General features: G+C 40.0%; 2 protein-coding genes across 5 annotated transcripts; one reads left to right on the top strand and one right to left on the bottom strand.

Annotated features, from left to right (window-relative positions):
• Positions 1-295: 295 nt before the first annotated feature.
• Positions 296-11,072, bottom strand: nr2c2 (nuclear receptor subfamily 2, group C, member 2). Of its 4 annotated transcripts, XM_008413978.2 has the most exons (15): positions 10,860-11,069; positions 9,306-9,390; positions 8,997-9,092; positions 8,669-8,869; positions 8,406-8,511; positions 8,155-8,334; positions 7,607-7,763; positions 7,222-7,312; positions 6,944-7,089; positions 6,570-6,747; positions 5,276-5,397; positions 5,016-5,155; positions 3,990-4,127; positions 3,747-3,852; positions 296-3,345 (listed from the first exon to the last, which is right to left on the bottom strand). In XM_008413978.2, the coding sequence occupies exons 2-15, from the start codon at positions 9,369-9,371 to the stop codon at positions 3,171-3,173; spliced, it is 1,902 nt and encodes a 633-aa protein (XP_008412200.1). In that variant the 5' UTR covers positions 9,372-9,390; positions 10,860-11,069; the 3' UTR covers positions 296-3,170. The 4 variants fall into 4 exon arrangements, with proteins under 4 accessions (XP_008412200.1, XP_008412198.1, XP_008412199.1 ...); XM_008413976.2 differs by having other exon boundaries at positions 5,016-5,397; positions 10,860-11,070; XM_008413977.1 differs by lacking the exon at positions 10,860-11,069 and having other exon boundaries at positions 5,016-5,397; positions 8,997-9,073; positions 9,306-9,392.
• Positions 11,073-15,066: 3,994 nt separating this feature from the next.
• b3galt4 (UDP-Gal:betaGlcNAc beta 1,3-galactosyltransferase, polypeptide 4) lies at positions 15,067-17,682 on the top strand. Its single transcript, XM_008413980.2, has one exon. It carries the CDS (start codon positions 15,751-15,753, stop codon positions 16,867-16,869), a length of 1,119 nt encoding a protein of 372 aa, XP_008412202.1. The 5' UTR covers positions 15,067-15,750; the 3' UTR covers positions 16,870-17,682.
• Positions 17,683-20,088: the final 2,406 nt, after the last annotated feature.

Here is a 20,088-nt window from a genome sequence, read left to right as displayed (position 1 = left end):
TCCCCTTTTCGTCATACATTTTGCCACCGTTCTTCAACTTCACTGTTCCAACTCACTTGAATCAAAATGCTAAATTGCCTCCTTAGCATATCAGCAGGTTTTGCACAGGTGTGTTGGAGAAGGTAAGCATCCAAAAGTTGCAGGGCTGTGGCAAATGACTTGAGTTGCAAACTCCTGGCTTATGAATACTTTTGCCAAATTAATCATACTTCTGAAACTTTCAATTAATACATTTTGCTGCAAGCATAAAAATAACATAAATCTCAAACTACTTCAAAGAACAACATCAGGCCTGTTGCATTAAATGAATAGATGTTTATTTTAGTTGAAATAAGAGGCATTGCTTCAGAGAAGCTGGCCTTCTACTGGAATGCAGAAACAAGAGTTCAAGTTGTTAACACATTTGATTTATATCAGTGAGGTAGAAATGTAGGGTTGTAACCATCTTGGGAAATAAATGTTTAAAATTCACCATTCAAACTTCTGGAGACAGAAAAAAAGAACAGAGTAGATTCACATAGTATCAAAAAAATGTTAACCAAATGATGCCACAAAAGAAGAATGATCTATGCATCTGGAATAGCTGCTAAAGCCACAACATTTAAATCAATATTTCACATACTGCATTTATTAAAATGTGCTTAAGCAATTTCTTCATGCATGACAATGCACTATAAAAATGACAACAATGCTCCTTATTAGGGCTCACAGAAAGATTATAAAACCCTGTTTAAAAACAACATGCGCTCATTTTAATGTCCGTTACATGTACAAATGTTGTTGTCATTTCATCACCGGTGCCGTTTTAGAAAGAGTCTTTTCAGGTTTAAAACCAAAACATTACAACTGATGTTCATGAGACACAAACCTGGCTGACTTATGTACATCCCCGTTACCATTCATGTTGCTGTGGATGTTTATTTAAACATATATGCAAGAGGGTAAAGCCAATGCATATCTCAATGCTGTATTCAAGACATGAATGCATTCAAGGCTGGCTTTCCACAGAATCTCATTGTTTTTCAATCAGGGATACCTGCCCAAAAAGTACTTTAAGTACACTTAGTATGCAACAAGCAAATTTGTTCAAAACAAATGAATGTTTTCAAAAAACATACAAAATATACAGTTTTAGTCAGCCCAAATGCAGTGGAACACCACAGAAGCTGATTAATGTGCAACAAAATACCAATGCAAACATAAAGTGTAGCATAGCTACACATTAGAAGGAGTTTTAAACCCAAAGCTTTTAAATAATCGTCTTTAAAACATTCTAAATTGATTGAAGACAAAGATAGACGTGAGTGTGTGTCTACAGAGCTGTAACACTGATGGGACAGAAGGACAAAACATAACTGATTGTCAATAAGGAAAAAAAGAGGAGGAGGTGATTGCACAGATTTTAAAAACAGCCCAAGTGTACCTTAATAAATGCATCCACATTCAAATACACCAAGAAATGTCCTTTATGGTTAAAAAAAAAAAGACAACAGCACTGCTCAGACCAAGGCCTTCTGCTAGGAAGCAGGTTCAAACACATTTTCTCTTAGAGGACCAGTTTAACTAAAAATAGTTTTGAAGATTACATCTCTGTGAGTAGGAAGCTCATTATCAACTCAGCAAGCCTGAGTGATGCAGGATACAAGAGTGTTAATATAAAACAGATGGAGCGGTAATTAAAATAGACAAAGACAAAGAAAGGAAGGAAGGAAGCTGGCAAAAAAAACACTAGGGATGCACTAATATGAACATATGAGCTAATATCAAAATCCGATCTTAATATAGCTTTTATGGCCAATAACTCATATATTTGCAGATATTACATACATCACATATATGTATTTCACTTTCCTTTCGACACCTTGAAAAAAAACAGCCACACCGCTGACTTCACCAGAGCTTCTCTGCTTCAGGTAAACTCATCACAATCCTGCGCTGCATCGCCATCATTGTCACATGACAAAGTTCCTCCCCTTCTCCTCCAGAAACAAATGGCAACAAGATGAAAATAAATCTTGTTGCCATTAGTTTTTTTGTTTGTTTGTTTGTTTTTTTAATCAGGTTAATGCTGATTAAATTAATAATGTTGACAGATACTGATGATAGCACCCAAAACAATTGCTGGGAATGTGAAGATTAGTGTGCATTTCGATCTCATATTCAAATGATCACTTATACTACAATGATGGAAAAAGAATGAGAACAATTAAAGGAATAAGGGTTAGTAATAACAGCTACAATTTTTCTCAGTATAGAGCAATAATATCACTTTATTTTCTGTTTTTCTAATATTATGCTGCCCGAGTGTCTTCTATGAGTTACCATGGTGATAGATCCAGGTCAGAAGTGAAACAGCTTCATCTTAAACTGAACCTGAAACTAAATTTACCTTGATACACCTGCTTCATAGTTCAGGCCAACGGTATGAACATGGCTGATCTGGGTGTAAGTGTCGTAAAATAAACAGAATAAGTTAAAAGGCCTCCATTTAGATTATACGTAACAACTGTGAGGCTTGTTAATTGGCTTTTGTTAAAATACTTGGACAAAAACATCAAAGAAATAAAAAACAAACATACAAAGCCAGTTTATATATATTTTGATGTGAAAGTGATTTTAAATTTCTTGGCTATTAGAGACGTTTGTGTTTGAGTCTGAAACTTTTGTCACAAACATGAAACGTACCGACTGCAGAAGTGCTGGCAGCAGAAAAAACCAAAACAATATGATCCTCCTGTAGGTTTACATAATCTGAAGTTTACATTTCAGGCTGTGTTTGGTATTTTATTTGACATTTTGGGATCGAAGGCTAGTACTCAATATTACACGCATTTGATCAACATCACAGAATGTAAGGCTTATTTAAACATTTGACAATGAGGATCAAAGTGCTCAATGAAATGTGAAGAAAATATTAAAATAGACAGTTGAGAAGTTACAGCTGACTGAATTTTTTTTTTTTTTTGCTCATGTAGTTAAGAGCGACTCACAGCATGAAGTGCAGAAAACATTCCTGGTCATCCTGGTTCTCCAATGCCATGTTACGCCAAATCCGGCAAGTAATGTTAGAAAACAAAGATTTGTAGTTCAACTACAGCCCTCTAGAGACCATGTACCTGAAAATGAGATTTACAAACTTAACTGACACTTTTTAGGTCCTTGGTGTGTTGTCATTCTGTCGAGTCCGAGTCCTGGCTGTTGTACTCCGCCGTCTCCATCTTGAGGATGTAGGGAATGATGCTGTCAATAGAGACGTTGCCTATCAAGCCAGTGAAGAAGAGTTCCTCTGTGATACTTGAGTTCATTAGACGAAGGGCAGGCAGACGTGTCAGGATGCGCGTTAGTCTGAGGGAAAAAAGATTATTTTAGTCAGATTTTGTCCAAAATCATCCCTGATGACTTATTTCAGTCAAAAATACCTGAACAATTTCTGCTTATATTCATGAAAGATTAGGTCAGAACCATACACAAGCATAAATACAGTACACCTGAAACCATGTCTGAGGTAACATTATTTATTCCCTTATGTTGACTCTCTTATTTTAAAATGGGAGCAATAATAATGACTGTAGTGAGGTTGTTTTTTGACATATTTCTATATTTTATACATCTATTTGAAAGTGAAGGTATGAAGAAGCCAGTCTGGTTCTGCTGAATGATTCTTGTTTGTTCTGAGTGACCAGATTCACTTTTAGTTTGTTTACTCTTGAAATAACTCATGCCATGAATTAATATCATTAACTGACCTGTATGTGTCTTCGGGATATGTTTTTTGCACATAGTCTTGCAGCTCCATGAGGGCTTTCTCTTGGAACTTCTCAACCTGGCCGCTGCTCTCCACACCTGGGTGATCTGATCATCAGAAAAAACAACAAAAAGAAAACAACTGAAATCTATAAAAAAAATAATAATAACCTGATTGTGTAGGTATTTTATATATAAAAAAATATGGTTTAAAGTAAGTTTCTTGTATTAAAGATAGTTCTCACCAGGACTGAACAACACAATAGCCTTAAGGTAGGCGTATTCGTAGCTGTCGGTCTCCAGCCGTGTCATGCTGTTACAAAACTCCTGGAACTTCCAGATGTGCTCCATCACCTGCTTCACCCTCTCTCCAGAAAGTTTGTCTGAAAAGAAAAAAAAAAGAAAAAAGGGAAACTTCTAACATTTCTGTATAGATCCCATGAAACAAATGTAATCATGGAGTTCAGCAGGGTCCTGGGCTTGGATTTCTAGATTTAATCTTATAATGTAAGGCTTTTGATGAGCAAAAAATGAGGTACACGGCTAAGCTTTTTGTATGAAGCCAGGTTAAGTTATTGTAAAGTTAGACAATTATGCAGATTTTACAAAAATAAAAGGTCTAAATGACTTGATTTTATACTTTGACATTCAGATAAATTTTACATGTTTTTTAAACTGCCCAAGTAGAAACAAGCTGTCAAATATTTACAGAAATAGGTTTCTGGGGCTTCCTGCTTTCATCTGGAAATGGTCACCAAAATAAAAAAATAAACAAAGTGATGCAAGACTTATGCATCTTCACAATAACCTAAAAAATGTGGAGTGAGTGTGGGCCACACTCATCTGGTAGAAATGATTGCATTATCTCTTCAGCATAGTATCAACTACCAAAGACCCCTGTTATTGACAAATGCATTTAAACAAGGCATGTAGCAGCAGGCAAACATCTATGACATGCAGGACAGTGGGGCCTGTGCAGCTAGGTTGGAGATCAATGTTACAGAAAATATTGCATCTTTCAGGCTTGTCATCACAGAAACAAACTTCCCAGAATATTAATGTTTTAAGCTGGCTGATAATCAGGGGCACACACTGTCATGTTCATACCTGGGGAATGGGGCACACTACACAACTCAGAGGCTAAGACATGCAATATGTTAGCATTTAGTGCAAGCAACAACAGCTACAATCTAATAAAAATGACATTTCTTTGCTCCTGTTTTCATGTTTGTGTCCTACTGTGAGATGATGACGGGGTCTTTGGTCCATACCGTCCTGGACGCTGCTTTGCAGATGGTTGATGATGGCAGCGAGGATGGTTGACAGGTTCATCACGTGAGCGCACTGAGCAAGACCCAGGATGAACAGCTCGTTCCAACAAGCTCGCACCAAGCTTGTGTTTGCCTCCTGACTGGGAAATACATAAACATGTAAGACATACCACAAACAAACAGGAGGTGGCAGCATTGCAACATGACAGGGATAGTTGACAGGGAAACTTTTGTTGTGCAGATTTCTTTTTCTCCCCCACCCAAGTGCTGAGAATGCAGGAATGGAGCGTGCCCAGTGCATGGAGAGGAAGAGGAGTCTGGACGCCGACTCACAGATGTAGTGTACATTCAGATACTCGGGCATGGGGCTGGGCATGGTCAGCTGGAGCAAACAGAAACAGGAGCAAGAACATTAAAACCGGAGTTATGTTAAAATAACATAAGAAGTATGGCTGCTTGATTATCTTTGCAGTCGATTATTCTGTTGATTATTTTGACGATTAATTGATTAATCGCATTTTTAAAAATTAGCACATTCTGCAGATTTTTCATTTGTAATACGTTAAAAGGTGAATGTAAAAATATTTTCAAAGAAGGGTTTAATATTTTAAGGACATTTATACATTTTTTGTACAGTTTTGACTTAAATCCTGCACTGAATATGTTGTTCTTTCAGCAAATGTTTTGTTTTTTGGAGTATTTACATTGCAGTTAACAATTAATTGATTACTAAATTAGTTAATGATTATCTCAGTAATCAATCCATCGCGATTGATCAGTTCAGTCCTAATAAAAAGCGAAAAAATCAGTTTTGTTCTGATATCCTCCTGACTACCAGGAAAAATAATATTGTCCAATCACCATTTTTTTTAATCCCACAATCTTTGTAAGGTCATTGCTATAGATTAAGGTCTGAAAATATTTTTTTGGGAAAAAAAAAGTTATTATTTTTTAAATATGATGTGTCCACTATAGAGGACAATTTTTCAACTTTTAAAAACTACAATAAAATACAGTCAAAATAATTCATAGAATGTTTTAATATGCTGCTAAAAGACTTATTTAGAATATTCCAACTAAATTTTAAGCCAAAATTTGCACAATAAAAAGTTTTATGCACTTACTCTGTCTCTTCCCATAAAATGTGTTATTACTGATGAACGCCCTTTTTATGAATTAGAAAAAGGTACGTACAAAAGTCCCACCCCTGTGGTATCATTGAAAAGCCCTAAATGTCCTCTCCAGATACCAAAAGGAATTAATTCAGTAGAATGCAGAGGGTGGTTTAGAAATGTCCTCTACAGAGGACAAAAATGAACTACTGATAGTCAGGAGGATATAAACAATTAACCATTAAGAATCATTTCAAAAACCATGTATATGGTTCGACTCTTGCCTGGTGTCTACATCAGCAAAAAAAACAAACAAAAAAAAAAAAAACACGACATTGCCAGCCTACAGAAGAAGACATTTGTCATAATCTCAGAGTTTATTAAAGGTTTACATGCGTCCTCTTTTCCATCTCAGTGGCTTTAGAAGACTCCCTCCACTCACCTTGAAACCAACATGGCTGTCGGTGAGCAGCGGTCCCTCCACCTCAATGATGGGCGTCTCTTGGTCTCGTCCAATCAGCTGGATGGTAGTCCCACTGACACACTGCAACTTCTCAGCCAGGTTCTGTTCTGCCCCTGCTTCAGGTGGGTTGAAGACTTTGGCCAGAGTGTCAAAGGCACTGCATTGAAGTACACACACACCCACAACATCTTTAACTCAATTAAGAGCATAATCTATAGCAACAATTAATTAAAAAAAGAGAGATTTCCCTCATTTTAAACTACTAAATCTAATTACAACAAAACCATACAAATATTTCCTGAAGGACCTGAGATGAACACGTAGCTAAAATACTTTGAATATGACCAACTGACCGTGTTATCTCGCTTGCAGACTGCTCCTCCTGCTGGCTGTCGGAGGTATCACCATTGTTCAGGCTCTCTTTCAGGGAGTCGCTCAGGTTGGCAAGTGATGTCACAACATTGGCGAGCGTCCCCAGGTTTCCGTGCTCAGAATCCATCTTAAGCAAACACATAATTCTCACATTATGGCATCAACTTCAGCCAAAAGACATTGATGCTGGAAGTTATTCAAAGAAGCAGAGAACAGCGTGAGGCAGCAGAGCACCGTGTGTCTTTATGATCAGATGTACCTTGGAGTCTGTTGCCAACAGCAACGTCCCATCAGCCTGAATAACCGGCTGCTGGATATTAACCAGCATTCCCTGGTCCAGCAGGCTGGATCTGTACAATAATACAATGATAACTTGAGTAAATACAAAAAAGCAGTTTTCACATTATGACTTCATTTATTGCAAAGAATCGCTAAGAATATCCAAACCAACGTGGCTTTATGTAAAAAAGTAATTGCATGGAGGATTTGGATAGCTTTTGTTTCCTTATAAATAGAATGATCTCTTAGGTTATCATTGCTAATTAATTAATAATTGTTTAAACAAGACATAAAAAAGAGACATTGATAATTAACAAAATACTTGTTTGCAGCGCTCTATATGAACAGGTCTCATTTCTACTGACCTGGAACCATCTGTATCCGTATCAGATATAAAGGTTGGCGTAGCGATGAGTGGGCTGTTGAGATCCTTGCGGATGTAGATCTTCTGGGTGGAGGCAGCACAGTTGGAGTGTCTTTCTCGGGGAACAACGTCGATGGGTTTCCTCTCACTCTGGACAGCTAAACATTTACACCAAGCAGAATGTTGTTACTATTGTTTTTCTTTTTTGAGTAATACAACAGCTACTACTACTACAGATAATAATAATGACACATGACAAGTCAAGAAGAAATTGATCCTCAGATATTTTCAAGGCATAAATACAGTGAAAACAATTAAAGATCAACTGCAAAGAAAGTTAGTGCTTTTATCAGCAAAATGGCAAAAAGACCTGGTGGGCTCCTGCTTTAAAATGTCTTGGTGGTACCTTCACAACTAGGCATTTACTAATCACTCTCTTAGAAAGTATAAGTAAGAAGAAAACAATGTTGTTAAGGCTCCCTTAATCCAACTAATTACATTTGTTTAACTGAAACAATATTTAAGGGCTCAATCTGGATGCAAACTCACAATCAGTTTTCATCCCCATCTTAAGGCATTTTCTCAGCCGGCAAAACTGGCAGCGGTTGCGGTGATGTTTGTTGATGACACAGTCCTGCTTACTGCGACAGCTGTAGGTGAGATTTTTCCTCACGCTCCGCTTGAAGAAGCCTTTGCATCCCTCACAGCTGACAGCTCCATAGTGACGCCCTGAAAGCGCACAGAAGTGTTTGAGTCCTGGTGCCGACAGAGTGAAGCTGAACAGCCGAAAGGTAGAGTACCTGAAGCTTTGTCGCCACACACCACGCAATATTCCACTGGCTGAGATCGACTTAGATCTCCTGACTGTCCCAACAAACGCTCCATTGACACTGGATCTGTAACGATCTGAAGGGAAAAGGCAAAAGCAAACTCATATTTTACAAATTTCCCCTTTAAATGGTCCACATAAATTAAAAAAACAGTAAAAACATTCAAACAAAGGATGTGCCAGCAGATTTCTCAACATTATGGAGCAGGAGGGTATATAGTGGAACAAATGTACCTGTATCCTTCCCGGCATCAGGCTGTCTGCAGCTGTGAAGATGACCTGCTTCGAGTTGTGAGTCTCCGGTGAGGCCAGGATAACCTTGCTCGCCCCTGAGCTGTCGGCCGTTGTCAGGATGAACTGCTGCTTTGAAGCACTGGCCGGGTTCATCGCTGTCACGATCTGGATCTTCTGACCCGTCTGCTGGTCGGTTACAATCTGAAGAGTCCAGGGGCAGAAGAGGGAGGAAGAAAACCTGTGTGATTATTAATGTAAATAAGTAATAAAAGCATAGAGATATGTTACATGCAGTATCTGCATGGTATTGCACTGTTAATTCGATTACCTGTATTTGCTGTGGTGTTGTGGCAGGCTCTGCAGAGATGACCCGAAAGCACTGGGGAGACTCACCCATCACTGGATCTGATGGAGAGCATGACCCCTAACCCAGTTAAGCACAAATAATTTTTTGTCAGCTAGCAAACACAAAAATAATTCTTAAATCTGGAATTCATAGAAACATTATTTCCGTGGAAGTATAGACAAAAAGTATTGTGGAGTGTTATGGATTCATAACACTTTATGAATCCATTAAAAGAATTTGACTGTGTGATGTGAAACAAAACAGGAAGAAAGCCTTTTTCTGCACACTGACCTCTGCCTCATGCTCAGAGTCTGATTTCTGCTGAGAGAGCAGATTCAGGTTGGTCGCCATGATCATGTGGAGTCATTAGTGAGGTCTGCAGAGGAATGCAAGAGACTTTATTCAACAACAGGTTTATTTATTTTTTTATATAATCCAAACTAAACTAGGGTGTGACATATGGGTGTTTTATTTCATAAAGGCTGATAATAGTTTTGTTTTGAACTTGTTTCTGAGCGATCATTTAGACTAAATTACACCAGCTATGAGTTCCCCCAAAAAAGGTCAAATGTGAAACTGCAGCAGTTTTTTTGAAAGATACTGACCCACTTTGTGGCTATTCTGAACACATTCAGTACTAAAGCTCAAGGCGGCCAGGTTTGATTCTATTGGCTCATGAATATACAGGAGTATCCCTCTGCATCAAGAGACGATTGACATTTTGTTTTATTTTTTTTACCCTTAAAAGTCTTGATACAAACAGATGAAAACACAGAGTAACAAAGTAACCACTGCTGCTTTTGCAAGCATTTCTGATATATCAGGGGCCAATGGAACAAAACTCAAAGAATATCTTTGTGTAATTCACTTTCATACCCCTTTTAATTTATCCTCATTTGGTCACATCACAACCTCAAAGTTGGGGAAAAAACTGTATAGGATGCATGTCACCTAGAATAAATACTCATATAGTTATTATTACAGAGAAGATATTACAAATTCTTGCAGATGAGTAAAGGAAAAGCCATAGAGGTGGAGATATTTACTGAAGACTAGTTGTAATCCTCAAAAATCAATGTGAGGTTCACAACGCATTTCCACGTCTTATTAAGTACAAAAAATGTTCATCATTTGCGCCTTTCTGTAATCACATATTTTCATTTTTACACCTTTACATAACCTTTATTAGTCAGCGTTACTTTAACAAAGACTCCAGCTGCAGCTGATTAATGTACCTGCAGTGGTCCACAGGGAGGAGCGTGAGGCTTCATGTTGTTTACAGATTGGCTGAACAGTTTGTCCATCAGTAACTTCACTCCAAACACAAAACAGAACAAAATGGAGAAGCTGGCGTTTGGCCAACATAACCGCAGACGTTATAATTGGTATAATAAAACGTTTTTCTTAATAGGCAGTGGAGTGGGTGACATCTAATATTCTCATTGGAGATGGGGGGAAAAAAATCATCTTTTCCAAATAAATCTCTGACAGACATTTCCATCCACTCGTGTCAGCTGGATGGCAAAGGTAAAAGGGTCGAGTTCATCCGGTGTTAGCTGCCGCTGCTATAAACCAATGGTAGGCTATGCAGCAGCAGCTAGCGGGGTCTGCCTCTGAGATTCACAATGCAGGGAGCACAACAAATCAACAGCGTTGTCATGTAGTTAATAATCAGCTAAGGTGTCTGCGCCGACAGCCAGACTGCGCGCAATTTGTTTCTGTTCATCCCCGGAGTTATTAAAGCACCCGCGGCCGGACAGGAAGCTAAGCAGCTAGCTGCTGTTTGTGACCCAGCGCTGCTTCTTCATAGGGCTTTAATGCTTCCAGTCCAGGACTGACACTCACCTCAGAGGGCCGCCGCTCTCAGCTTTAAGGCGCTCGGTTGTTTTATAAAAAATAACAATTATTTTCTTCTGTTAAAGGTCATAGTTCGTGACCCCCGCACCAACAGCGCATTGATGATGATGATGATGATGATGATGTTTTTTTTTTCCCTCTTCTTCTTCCTCCTCCCTCTCAGTCCGCGTGCCTAAACCCCCCCACTCCAAACCTTAGCGCGAGCTAGACAGCGTTGACGTCATAATGTCTGGGGACTTGTCAAATTATGCGTATTAAAAAAATAACGAGATAAAAATAATTTCAATGTAGGTATTATTTAGCTTTCTTGATAGATTTCTGCGTGTCATTGTGTGCGTGAATGGTAATGACTTATTTCATTGTAAAGTGTCCCTGAGTGTCTTGATAAGCGCTATATAAATCTAATGACAATTTGTTTTGTTTTTTTTGTAAAATTAATGTATTTCACCTTGTCATGTTTTCTGGTTGTGATAAATTATGATTACATGAGTTACAGTTAATTATAATTTTTGTATGGTTTTGCACGCTTTAAAACTCAATCCGTATTCCCTTATGAGTTTAAGGACAATGGCCATCACAAAACCCTGACGTTGTTGGTATCTAAAACGGTGTGTGTGACTAAGGCGGTCTATAAAGCTAACTGAGTTACACCAGTTCTGTCAGGAGGAATGTGCCAGAACTCCAGCAAACTGTGAGAAGTTTGTGGAAGGAAACCTGAAAGGTTTGACCCACGTCATCCAGTTTAGAAGACAATCACCGATGCTAACCAAATTTGAAGAAGGTTACAAAACAATCTCTAAAACATTTTCTTGCTAGGTTTTCTGGCTGGCATTTAGCGAATAGAAATAATTTTTGGTAATTCTAAACAACCTAAAACCAGAGAAATTTGTTCAGATTTAACTTCAAAATGTGTATCTTTATATGGATTTTAACTGCATTCATCATGATCAAATATGCTCAGATTGTTTTTCTTAGAATTTTAACTTCAGCTTCCCAAAGGATTTAAATATTACACCAGATCAGTAAGAAAGAAAAACATTCTGTCTGTCTGTTTTTCCAAGTATGTACTATACTGTTTTGTACAGTATATACTTACTTGCTTGGGGCTCCTTTTTGCATAGATTTATGAAATGCATCACAGAATGGAAGCAATCACTCTGTGGTCCTGCTAAAGTGTTAAGGAAGCTCCGGTTACTTTGTCAATGGCTTTTAGCTCATCTACATTGCTGGATCTGGCGTATTTGATCTTCCTTTTAACAATACTCCATATATTTTCTATGGGAGTTTGGTCAGGTGAGTTTGCTGGAAATACAGGTCCTTCTCCAAAAATTAGCATATTGTGATAAAGTTCATTATTTTCCATAATGTAATGATAAAAATTAAACTGTCTTATATTTTAGATTCATTGCACACCAACTGAAATATTTCARGTCTTTTATTGTTTTAATACTGATGATTTTGGCATACAGCTCATGAAAACCCAAAATCCCTGTCTCAAAAAATTAGCATATCATGAAAAGGTTCTCTGAACGAGCAGTTAACCTGATCATCTGAATCAACAAAGTAACTCTAAACACTTGCAAAAGATTCCTGAGGCTTTTAAAAACTCCCAGCCTGGTTCATTACTCAAAACCGCAATCATGGGTAAGACTGCGGACCTGACTGCTGTCCAGAAGGCCATCATTGACGCCCTCAAGCAAGAGGGTGAGACACAGAAAGAAATTTCTGAACCAATAGGCTGTTCGCAGGGTGTTGTATCAAGGCACCTCAGTGGGAAGGAAAAAGTGTGGCAGAAAACGCTGCACAACGAGAAGAGGTGACCGGACCCTGAGGAAGATTGTGGAGAAGGGCCAATTCCAGACATTGGGGGACCTGCGGAAGCAGTGGACCGAGTCTGGAGTAGAAACATCCAGAGCCACCGTTGCACAGGCGTGTGCAGGAAATGGGCTATAGGTGCCGCATTCCCCAGGTCAAGACACTTTTGAACCAGAAACAGCAGCAGAAGCGCCTGACCTGGGCTACAGAGAAGCAGCACTGGACTGTTGCTCAGTGGTCCAAAGTACTTTTTTCGGATGAAAGCAAATTTTGCATGTCATTCGGAAATCAAGGTGCCAGAGTCTGGAGGAAGACTGGGGAGAAGGAAATGCCAAAATGCCAGAAGTCCAGTGTCAAGTACCCACAGTCAGTGATGGTCTGGGGAGCCATGTCAGCTGCTGGCGTTGGTCCACTGTGTTTTATCAAGGGCAGGGTCAATGCAGCAGCTATCAGAAGATTTTGGAGCACTTCATGCTCCATCTGCTGAAAAACTTTATGGAGATGAAGATTTAATTTTTCAGCACGACCTGGCACCTGCTCACAGTGCCAAAACCACTGGTATTACTGACCATGTATTACTGTGCTCAGTTGGTCTGCCAACTCTCCTGACCTGAACCCCATAGAGAATCTGTGGGATATTGTGAAGAGAAAGTTAAGAGACGCAAGACCCAAAACTCTGGATGAGCTTAAGGCTGCCATCGAAGCATCCTGGGCCTCCATAACACCTCAGCAGTGCCACAGGATGATTGTCTCCATGCCACGTCGCCTTGAAGGCTGCAAAAGGATTCCTGACCAAGTATTGAGTGCATAACTGAACATAATTATTTGAAGGTTGACTTTTTCGGCATTAAAACACATTTCTTTTATTGGTCGAATGAAATATGCTAATTTTTTGAGACAGGGATTTTGGGTTTTCATGAGCTGTATGCCAAAATCATCAGTATTAAAACAATAAAAGACCTGAAATATTTCAGTTGGTGYGCAATGAATCTAAAATATATGACAGTTTAATTTTTATCATTACATTATGGAAAATAATGAACTTCATCACAATATGCTAATTTTTTGAGAAGGACCTGTATTTGTACTTTGTAAGTCTAGACAGGTGTCAAGTCCTGCTGGAAAATGAAAATTTGCATTTCTACAAAGCTTCTCAGTAGACACTAAAATTGATTACTAGGCTGTTCTAATTTTGGACTGCATAAACACAGTGGACTAAAACCAGCAGATCACATGGCTCCTCAAGTTACCAGACTGGAAACTTCAATGAAAACTGGAAACTCGACCAGCATGGATTCTAAACCTCTCCGCTCTTGCTACAGACAAAGCGCTGTTTGGACCACCGAGCACCAATTCAGTCCCATTTCTCCAAAGCTTCAATGAAACACTGCTGACCATCATCTTAACTGGCTTGCAACAGCCCATATCCTGTAATTGTCTGTCCAGGATGTGACCCTGTGTGTTTTCACAAGCAACGGCAGGTCATTTGTGGAAAGTGAGGACATTTTCTGGTCGTCATTTTTTATTTACTTATTTATTTCAATTGTACTGAGCTCTACCAGTAAGGTTTAGAGAGGTATGGTGTGCATTATGTTTCGGACATGTTTAGGAATAAACTTACAGTTTGGGAAAATGTCTGGGTATAAAGTTTGTATTTATTAGTTTTATTTATGTGTCAGATATGTCACAGCTGACACCAGCCCATTTTTAGGGTGACATGGTTGCATGCAATTATAATTATATTCTTCTTCTTCTTCTTCTTCTTCTTCTTCTTCTTCTTCTTATTATTATTATTATTATTATTATTATTATTATTATTATTATTGTAATTATTCTACATGTGTTCTTTATGTGTGTAGTGAAAGTTAAAAAGAAAAGATAAGTTATAAAGCCTTACAGATAGATTTAAGGATAAACATAAATGCTTACTAATTGAATAGAAATTTGAACGAGTACTTTTTTCATGAAATGTTTTCTTTCAAAGTTAGAAATCAACCATATGCAGTTTTTACCGATGCATTTCAAGTGGCCATCTTTTTTTGTCTTATAATGTAAAAAGATTTTGTTTGTGTTGAATTTCAAAGAATACAATGCAGTGGGTCCAACAAACCTACAATGGAGGAGTCCCCAAAATATAAACACCACACAAAGGTTAGTTTATTTTTCTAACTGCTTGGCTGTCATTAATTAACCACATGGGATGTATCACATTGGGTGCAATGTATCCTTAACGAGTTTTTTTTTTTTAATCGACTTTAATAACTTATCGGAATGGACGTTTAACCAAGGAGTTGACCTTGAAGGATGTTTTGAAACAAGAAAAACTGACAACCAATCTCTATTTATCATACTCAAAAATAGCCAGTAGGTGTCGCACAAAGTTCAGGTGTAAGGATGACAATAGGCGAACGCGAGACCTTCAGTCATATAATGCTTTATGAGTAATATCCGCATACTTTTTCATCAATCCATTTTTATTTATTTTTTCATCTTTTTATCGGTGTTTAATCCGCTTGATCTGCTTAATTCTAAGTGTTGTCTTTACCGGACTCCAAAAACGACCAGTAAACGTTGGATGGACGTTTTCTGAACCTTCAGTACATGATCGGATGGATATTAAAATATTATCAAAAACTGGGTTGGTGCGCCTCAGCAGGATATCGGACGTCCCATCAATTTGTGGGGGAGAAACACTGAAGCCGTTAAATCAGCGGACCGGTTCACAGATTTGCCATCGGCCGCGCTACCTGACCTCACAGCAATAAAAAACAGCAGTAGAATCTGCTGCGAGCCGCTGCCAGATCGACCGCTCCACTTGCGCATCTGCACATCCCCCCCAAATCAAAGACAGAAGGCTGCAGCAGAAACGAAAAGCTACCGGCGCTGCCGCAGAGAAAGGTGGAGGACAGTGCAGCGGACCCAGAGGTGAGGACACGCCGCAAGAGGAATGCGTCTTCAGTTGAAGCAACTATAGGACTGGAGGGGGGTGTGGGGGGGTGGCAGCGAGAGGACAGGGATATTTCCTTTGTTGTTGCTTGCAACACTAGCAGCAGCAGAGAAGGTGATGATGATGGTGATCATGGTCGGAAGGGGATGTTGCAAGCCCAGGTTAGGAAAGCGCGGAAACAGGACGGGGATCTTTCCGTCCCTGTGCGGGATCCTGGCGTGCGCCGCGGTGCTCGCGCTGCTCTTCCTGGACATCATTGAGACGTGGGTCACCTCGATGGGCATGAGCAGGGCGGTGGAGCCGCATGTCGCCATCGTCTCGCCCCAGAGCCTCCCCCCCTCCAAACCCGAGGAGTTCCTGCTCATGCCCAGCCCGCTGGTGTGCCAGCGCGCCAAGCCGTACCTCATCGCCATAGTGACCTCAGCACCTGCCAATCAGCGGGCTCGTCAGGCCATCAGAGACACCTGGGGCGGACAGGTGGAGGTGCGGGGCCTGCGGGTCATGACCCTCTTCATGGTGGGCGTGGCCTCTGACCCCGGCCTGGGAAAGCTGCTGATAGAAGAAGCCAGGGAGAAGGGGGACCTGATTCAGGGCCGGTTCTTGGACTCCTACTCCAACCTTACCCTGAAGACCCTGGCCATGCTGGGCTGGGCCCGCAGGTTCTGCCCTCAAGCTCACTTCTTGGCCAAAGTGGACGATGACGTCTTCTTCAATCCCAGCGTTCTTCTGCACTTCCTAAACAAAAGCCGGAACCCTTATGAGCAAGGGGACTTGTACCTGGGTAGAGTCCATCTCCACGTGGCCCCAAACCGCGACCCAGACAGCAAGCATTACCTCCCCTCAGGGGCCTACCCTTTGTCTGTGTTCCCCGACTATTGCAGCGGCACAGCCTACGTCTTTTCTCGCTCTGCATTGCTCAAAGTTGCCCTTGCAGCATCAGCATCGCCTCTGTCCACTCCTTTGCCTCCCGAGGATGTGTTTGTCGGCCTCTGCGCCTATGCTGCTGGAGTGCGGCCCTCACATTGCTCTCTCTTCTCCGGGGGTCCACCTGTGCCATACGGACGCTGCTGCTATCAAGCTATGGTGTCCGTCCACCAAATCACACCCAAGGAGATGCTGGACTACTGGAAAGATGTCCATTCATCCCCCACCTGCTCATGGCTGAGTCAGCGAGCTTCTCTGGGGATGTGCAAAGTCAGGGCGATGCTGGGCTCAGCCCTGGGCCTGGAGAAATGACCGTGACCGCTATTAGGAGGTTATAGGACTCACTGGCGCTCTGCCTCGCACAACTGTTCTACAAGCTGTGAATCTACCTGCACTGATAGCATTTAGGCTAAATGTCATCATTAGAGCTTTATTTTTATAAGAACATCGATTTTTTTTTTCTTTTCCTCCTCAGAAAACTGGATAATTTCAGATTTTCTAAGTCTTTGTCTCACAGCATCTAGCTTTGACAACATGCAGCTGAGAAACAAATATAAGCATGCTGCTTATATTGTACAACTGCTCACGATGAATGCACATGAGAAATGCTTTCAGACGCCGCCGTCTGAGTCCGATATCAAAACGCCAAGACAAGCAGTCTGTTACAAGCTGCTTTAATTTAGAACTTAGTCTAAAAGCCTAAATGCATGTTGCTATTGCAAAAAATAATAGCATTAGATTCAGTTCCATCAAACAACACAAATGAAGTTCACTGGAAAAATACTCCAAAATAGAAGTTTAATTTATAACATTTATTGTATGTATGACATTTAAATGGTGGCACTTAGCAGACTGATAAAAAAGTGAGGTTTAAATGATCAGTTCCAGTGACTGAAAAGTCATTCATCTGATAGTTGTCTCACAAATGAAGAGCGGCACTATGCTGTTAACGGTGAAATAATTTCACTAAGGATGCGCTACAATTTTGGTGTGCCTTGTTAATAAAAATAAATGTTTATTATGAACTGTAGGATGTATACATTTCCTGGGTGTTTTTCTTCTTTTTCCTCACTCAGGAAACGTATGAATCAAATTCTGGCACCAATAAACGATCACATGTGAGATGAAACTGGTCTGCGTATTTTCCTTTCATCCATTTTCTTTACACCCTTGTCCCTTAGTGGGGTCGGGAGGGTTGTTGGTGCCTATCTCCAGCTAACATTCTGGGCGAGAGGCGGGGTACACCCTGGACAGGTCGCCAGTCTGTCGCAGGGCAACACAGAGACACACAGGACACACAACCATGCACACACACACTCACACCTAGGGGCAAGTTGGAGAGGCCAATCAACCTGACAGTCATGTTTTTAGACTATGGGAGGAAACCAGAGTACCTGGAGAAAACCCACGCATGCACAGGGAGAACATGCAAACTCCATGCAGAAAGACCGGGGCCGGGAATTGAATCCAGAACCTTCTTGCTGCAAGGCAACAGCCCTACCAACTGCGCCACTGTGCAGCCCTATTTTCCTTTCAGTTTCTACAAATCAACAAGATCAAATAATGCTGAGTGATTCTGAAGATAAAGCTCCAGGTAACAACTTAACCGTGACCAGACTACGGATGGCATCAGTCGAGCTTAGAAAAATAGCTTCAGGACACATAATACCATGATTACCCAAAGGCATAAACCCTTTTGTAAATAATTAACTATAAATGCTTCTTTGCGTTCAGAATAAACAGTTCCCAGACAAATAACTCAGAAAATGCACTTAAGTTTCTTTATCAACATTTTGTTGTGGTGAGGTTAGCTCTACTGACTTATTCATTTCAAGTCTTTCATGCAGTTGTGGTCAAAAGTTATATAAATAGATACATATTAGTTTGGGCTTTTGTTGATCTATTTCCTCTGCTTCTTTTTCTTGGCTCACTTATTTTTTCCACATAGAGACAGGTTGATTTGGATAGCTTTTCTTCACTGAAATGAAAGTATTTATGGGGAAAGAAAGTATTCTTCCTTGCATTTACACAGGTTATATCTCTCAGACCAGATGCTGGTGCCTATCTCCAGCTAACGTTCTGGGCGAGAGGCGGGGTCACCCTGGACAGGTCGCCAGTCTGTCGCAGGGCAACAGAGACACACAACCATGCACACACACACTCACACCTAGGGACAATTTAGACAGACCAATTAACCTGACAGTCATGTTTTTGGACTTTGGGAGGAAGCCAGAGTACCCGGAGAAAACCCACGCATGCACAGGGCGAACATGCAAACTCCATGCAGAAAGACCCTGGGCTGGGAATCAAACCCAGGACCTTCTTGCTGCAAGGCAACAGCTCTACCAACTGCGCCACTGTGCAGCCCAGAAAAACAGAATAAACACATAAAATGTGAAGAAAGTTCTTCCTGGGTCTATTCTTCTGGGCATGTTTTTGAGAGAAAGTGGGGCTTTAAAACTTAAGAACACAGAGCCTTCTGCCAAGCATGCTGGTGGCGGCATTATGCTGTGATAGTCATTCACTATCTCTTATTTCACTGTAAGGTACATGGAATATGAAAAGAGACAGATGAACACTAAACACATATATATGTGTCAATGCTTGAATGTGTCATAGGCGCCAGACAGTGTTATTTTAAGAGTTCCGCTTTCAAAATCCCCACTATGTTAAAACTGTCAAGTGGTTTACCAGGACAAGTAAACCTACAAGTCGTTTACTTACAAGTAGTTAAACCTACAAGTAGTTTACTTGTAGGTTTTAATGAGAGGAAGCATTAACTGCCAATGTATAAAAAAATCAGCAACTCCCTAAAAGGGCAGAGATGATGAGAAACTACAATTTATACAACATAAGTTTGAAAGGTTTCCTTTCTATGAGCTTGCAGGCATGGTTCTGGTTCAGAACTGTACAGGAAATTACAATATGCAAAACTTATGACTCGTCTGTGCCAGATAAACATTCATTTACTGTAACTGATCCAAGCAGACGACTGTACAAGTTTTGCTTCCAAAGCATTTGACCAATGTGGTGAAACCTGTTAGATTACCCGTCAGAAGCCTTCCAAACTATAAAGACGTGGAATTCATCACCATAGACAGAAGTTCAAAATGTCAACATAGACATGCAAAAAAACAGTTCAGCTCTTATAAGGTTTTGAATACTAAAGACAAAAAAAGTTTTCAATTTGTCAATGATGAGGGTAGAAATGTTTTGTGACATGCAATATTTTTATAGCAAAACTTGAAAAGCAGCTATGCAATTTTGATACCGCCTACTTCAGAAGTTTCAAGTCTTTTAACATGACTGTCATTTCCTAACAGATACAAACTTATTTTAAACCTTCCAGAGGTGTGAATCATGTTGGACTCACCTGAAGCAGCTTACAATTTGATAATTTTCTGTCAAAAATCTAAAGGAAGTTTTAGGTATCTGTTTCATAATATTTAAACAGAATCCAAAAGGCATTTGTGAATTTAAATGGATTTACAGTATGATTTCCTTGAATGTCGTTATATTCTTGCATTTATT

Source organism: Poecilia reticulata, linkage group LG7, assembly GCF_000633615.1.
Source record: "Poecilia reticulata strain Guanapo linkage group LG7, Guppy_female_1.0+MT, whole genome shotgun sequence".
NCBI classification, from domain to species: domain Eukaryota; kingdom Metazoa; phylum Chordata; class Actinopteri; order Cyprinodontiformes; family Poeciliidae; genus Poecilia; species Poecilia reticulata.
This window is presented reverse-complemented; position numbering and strand designations above follow the sequence as displayed.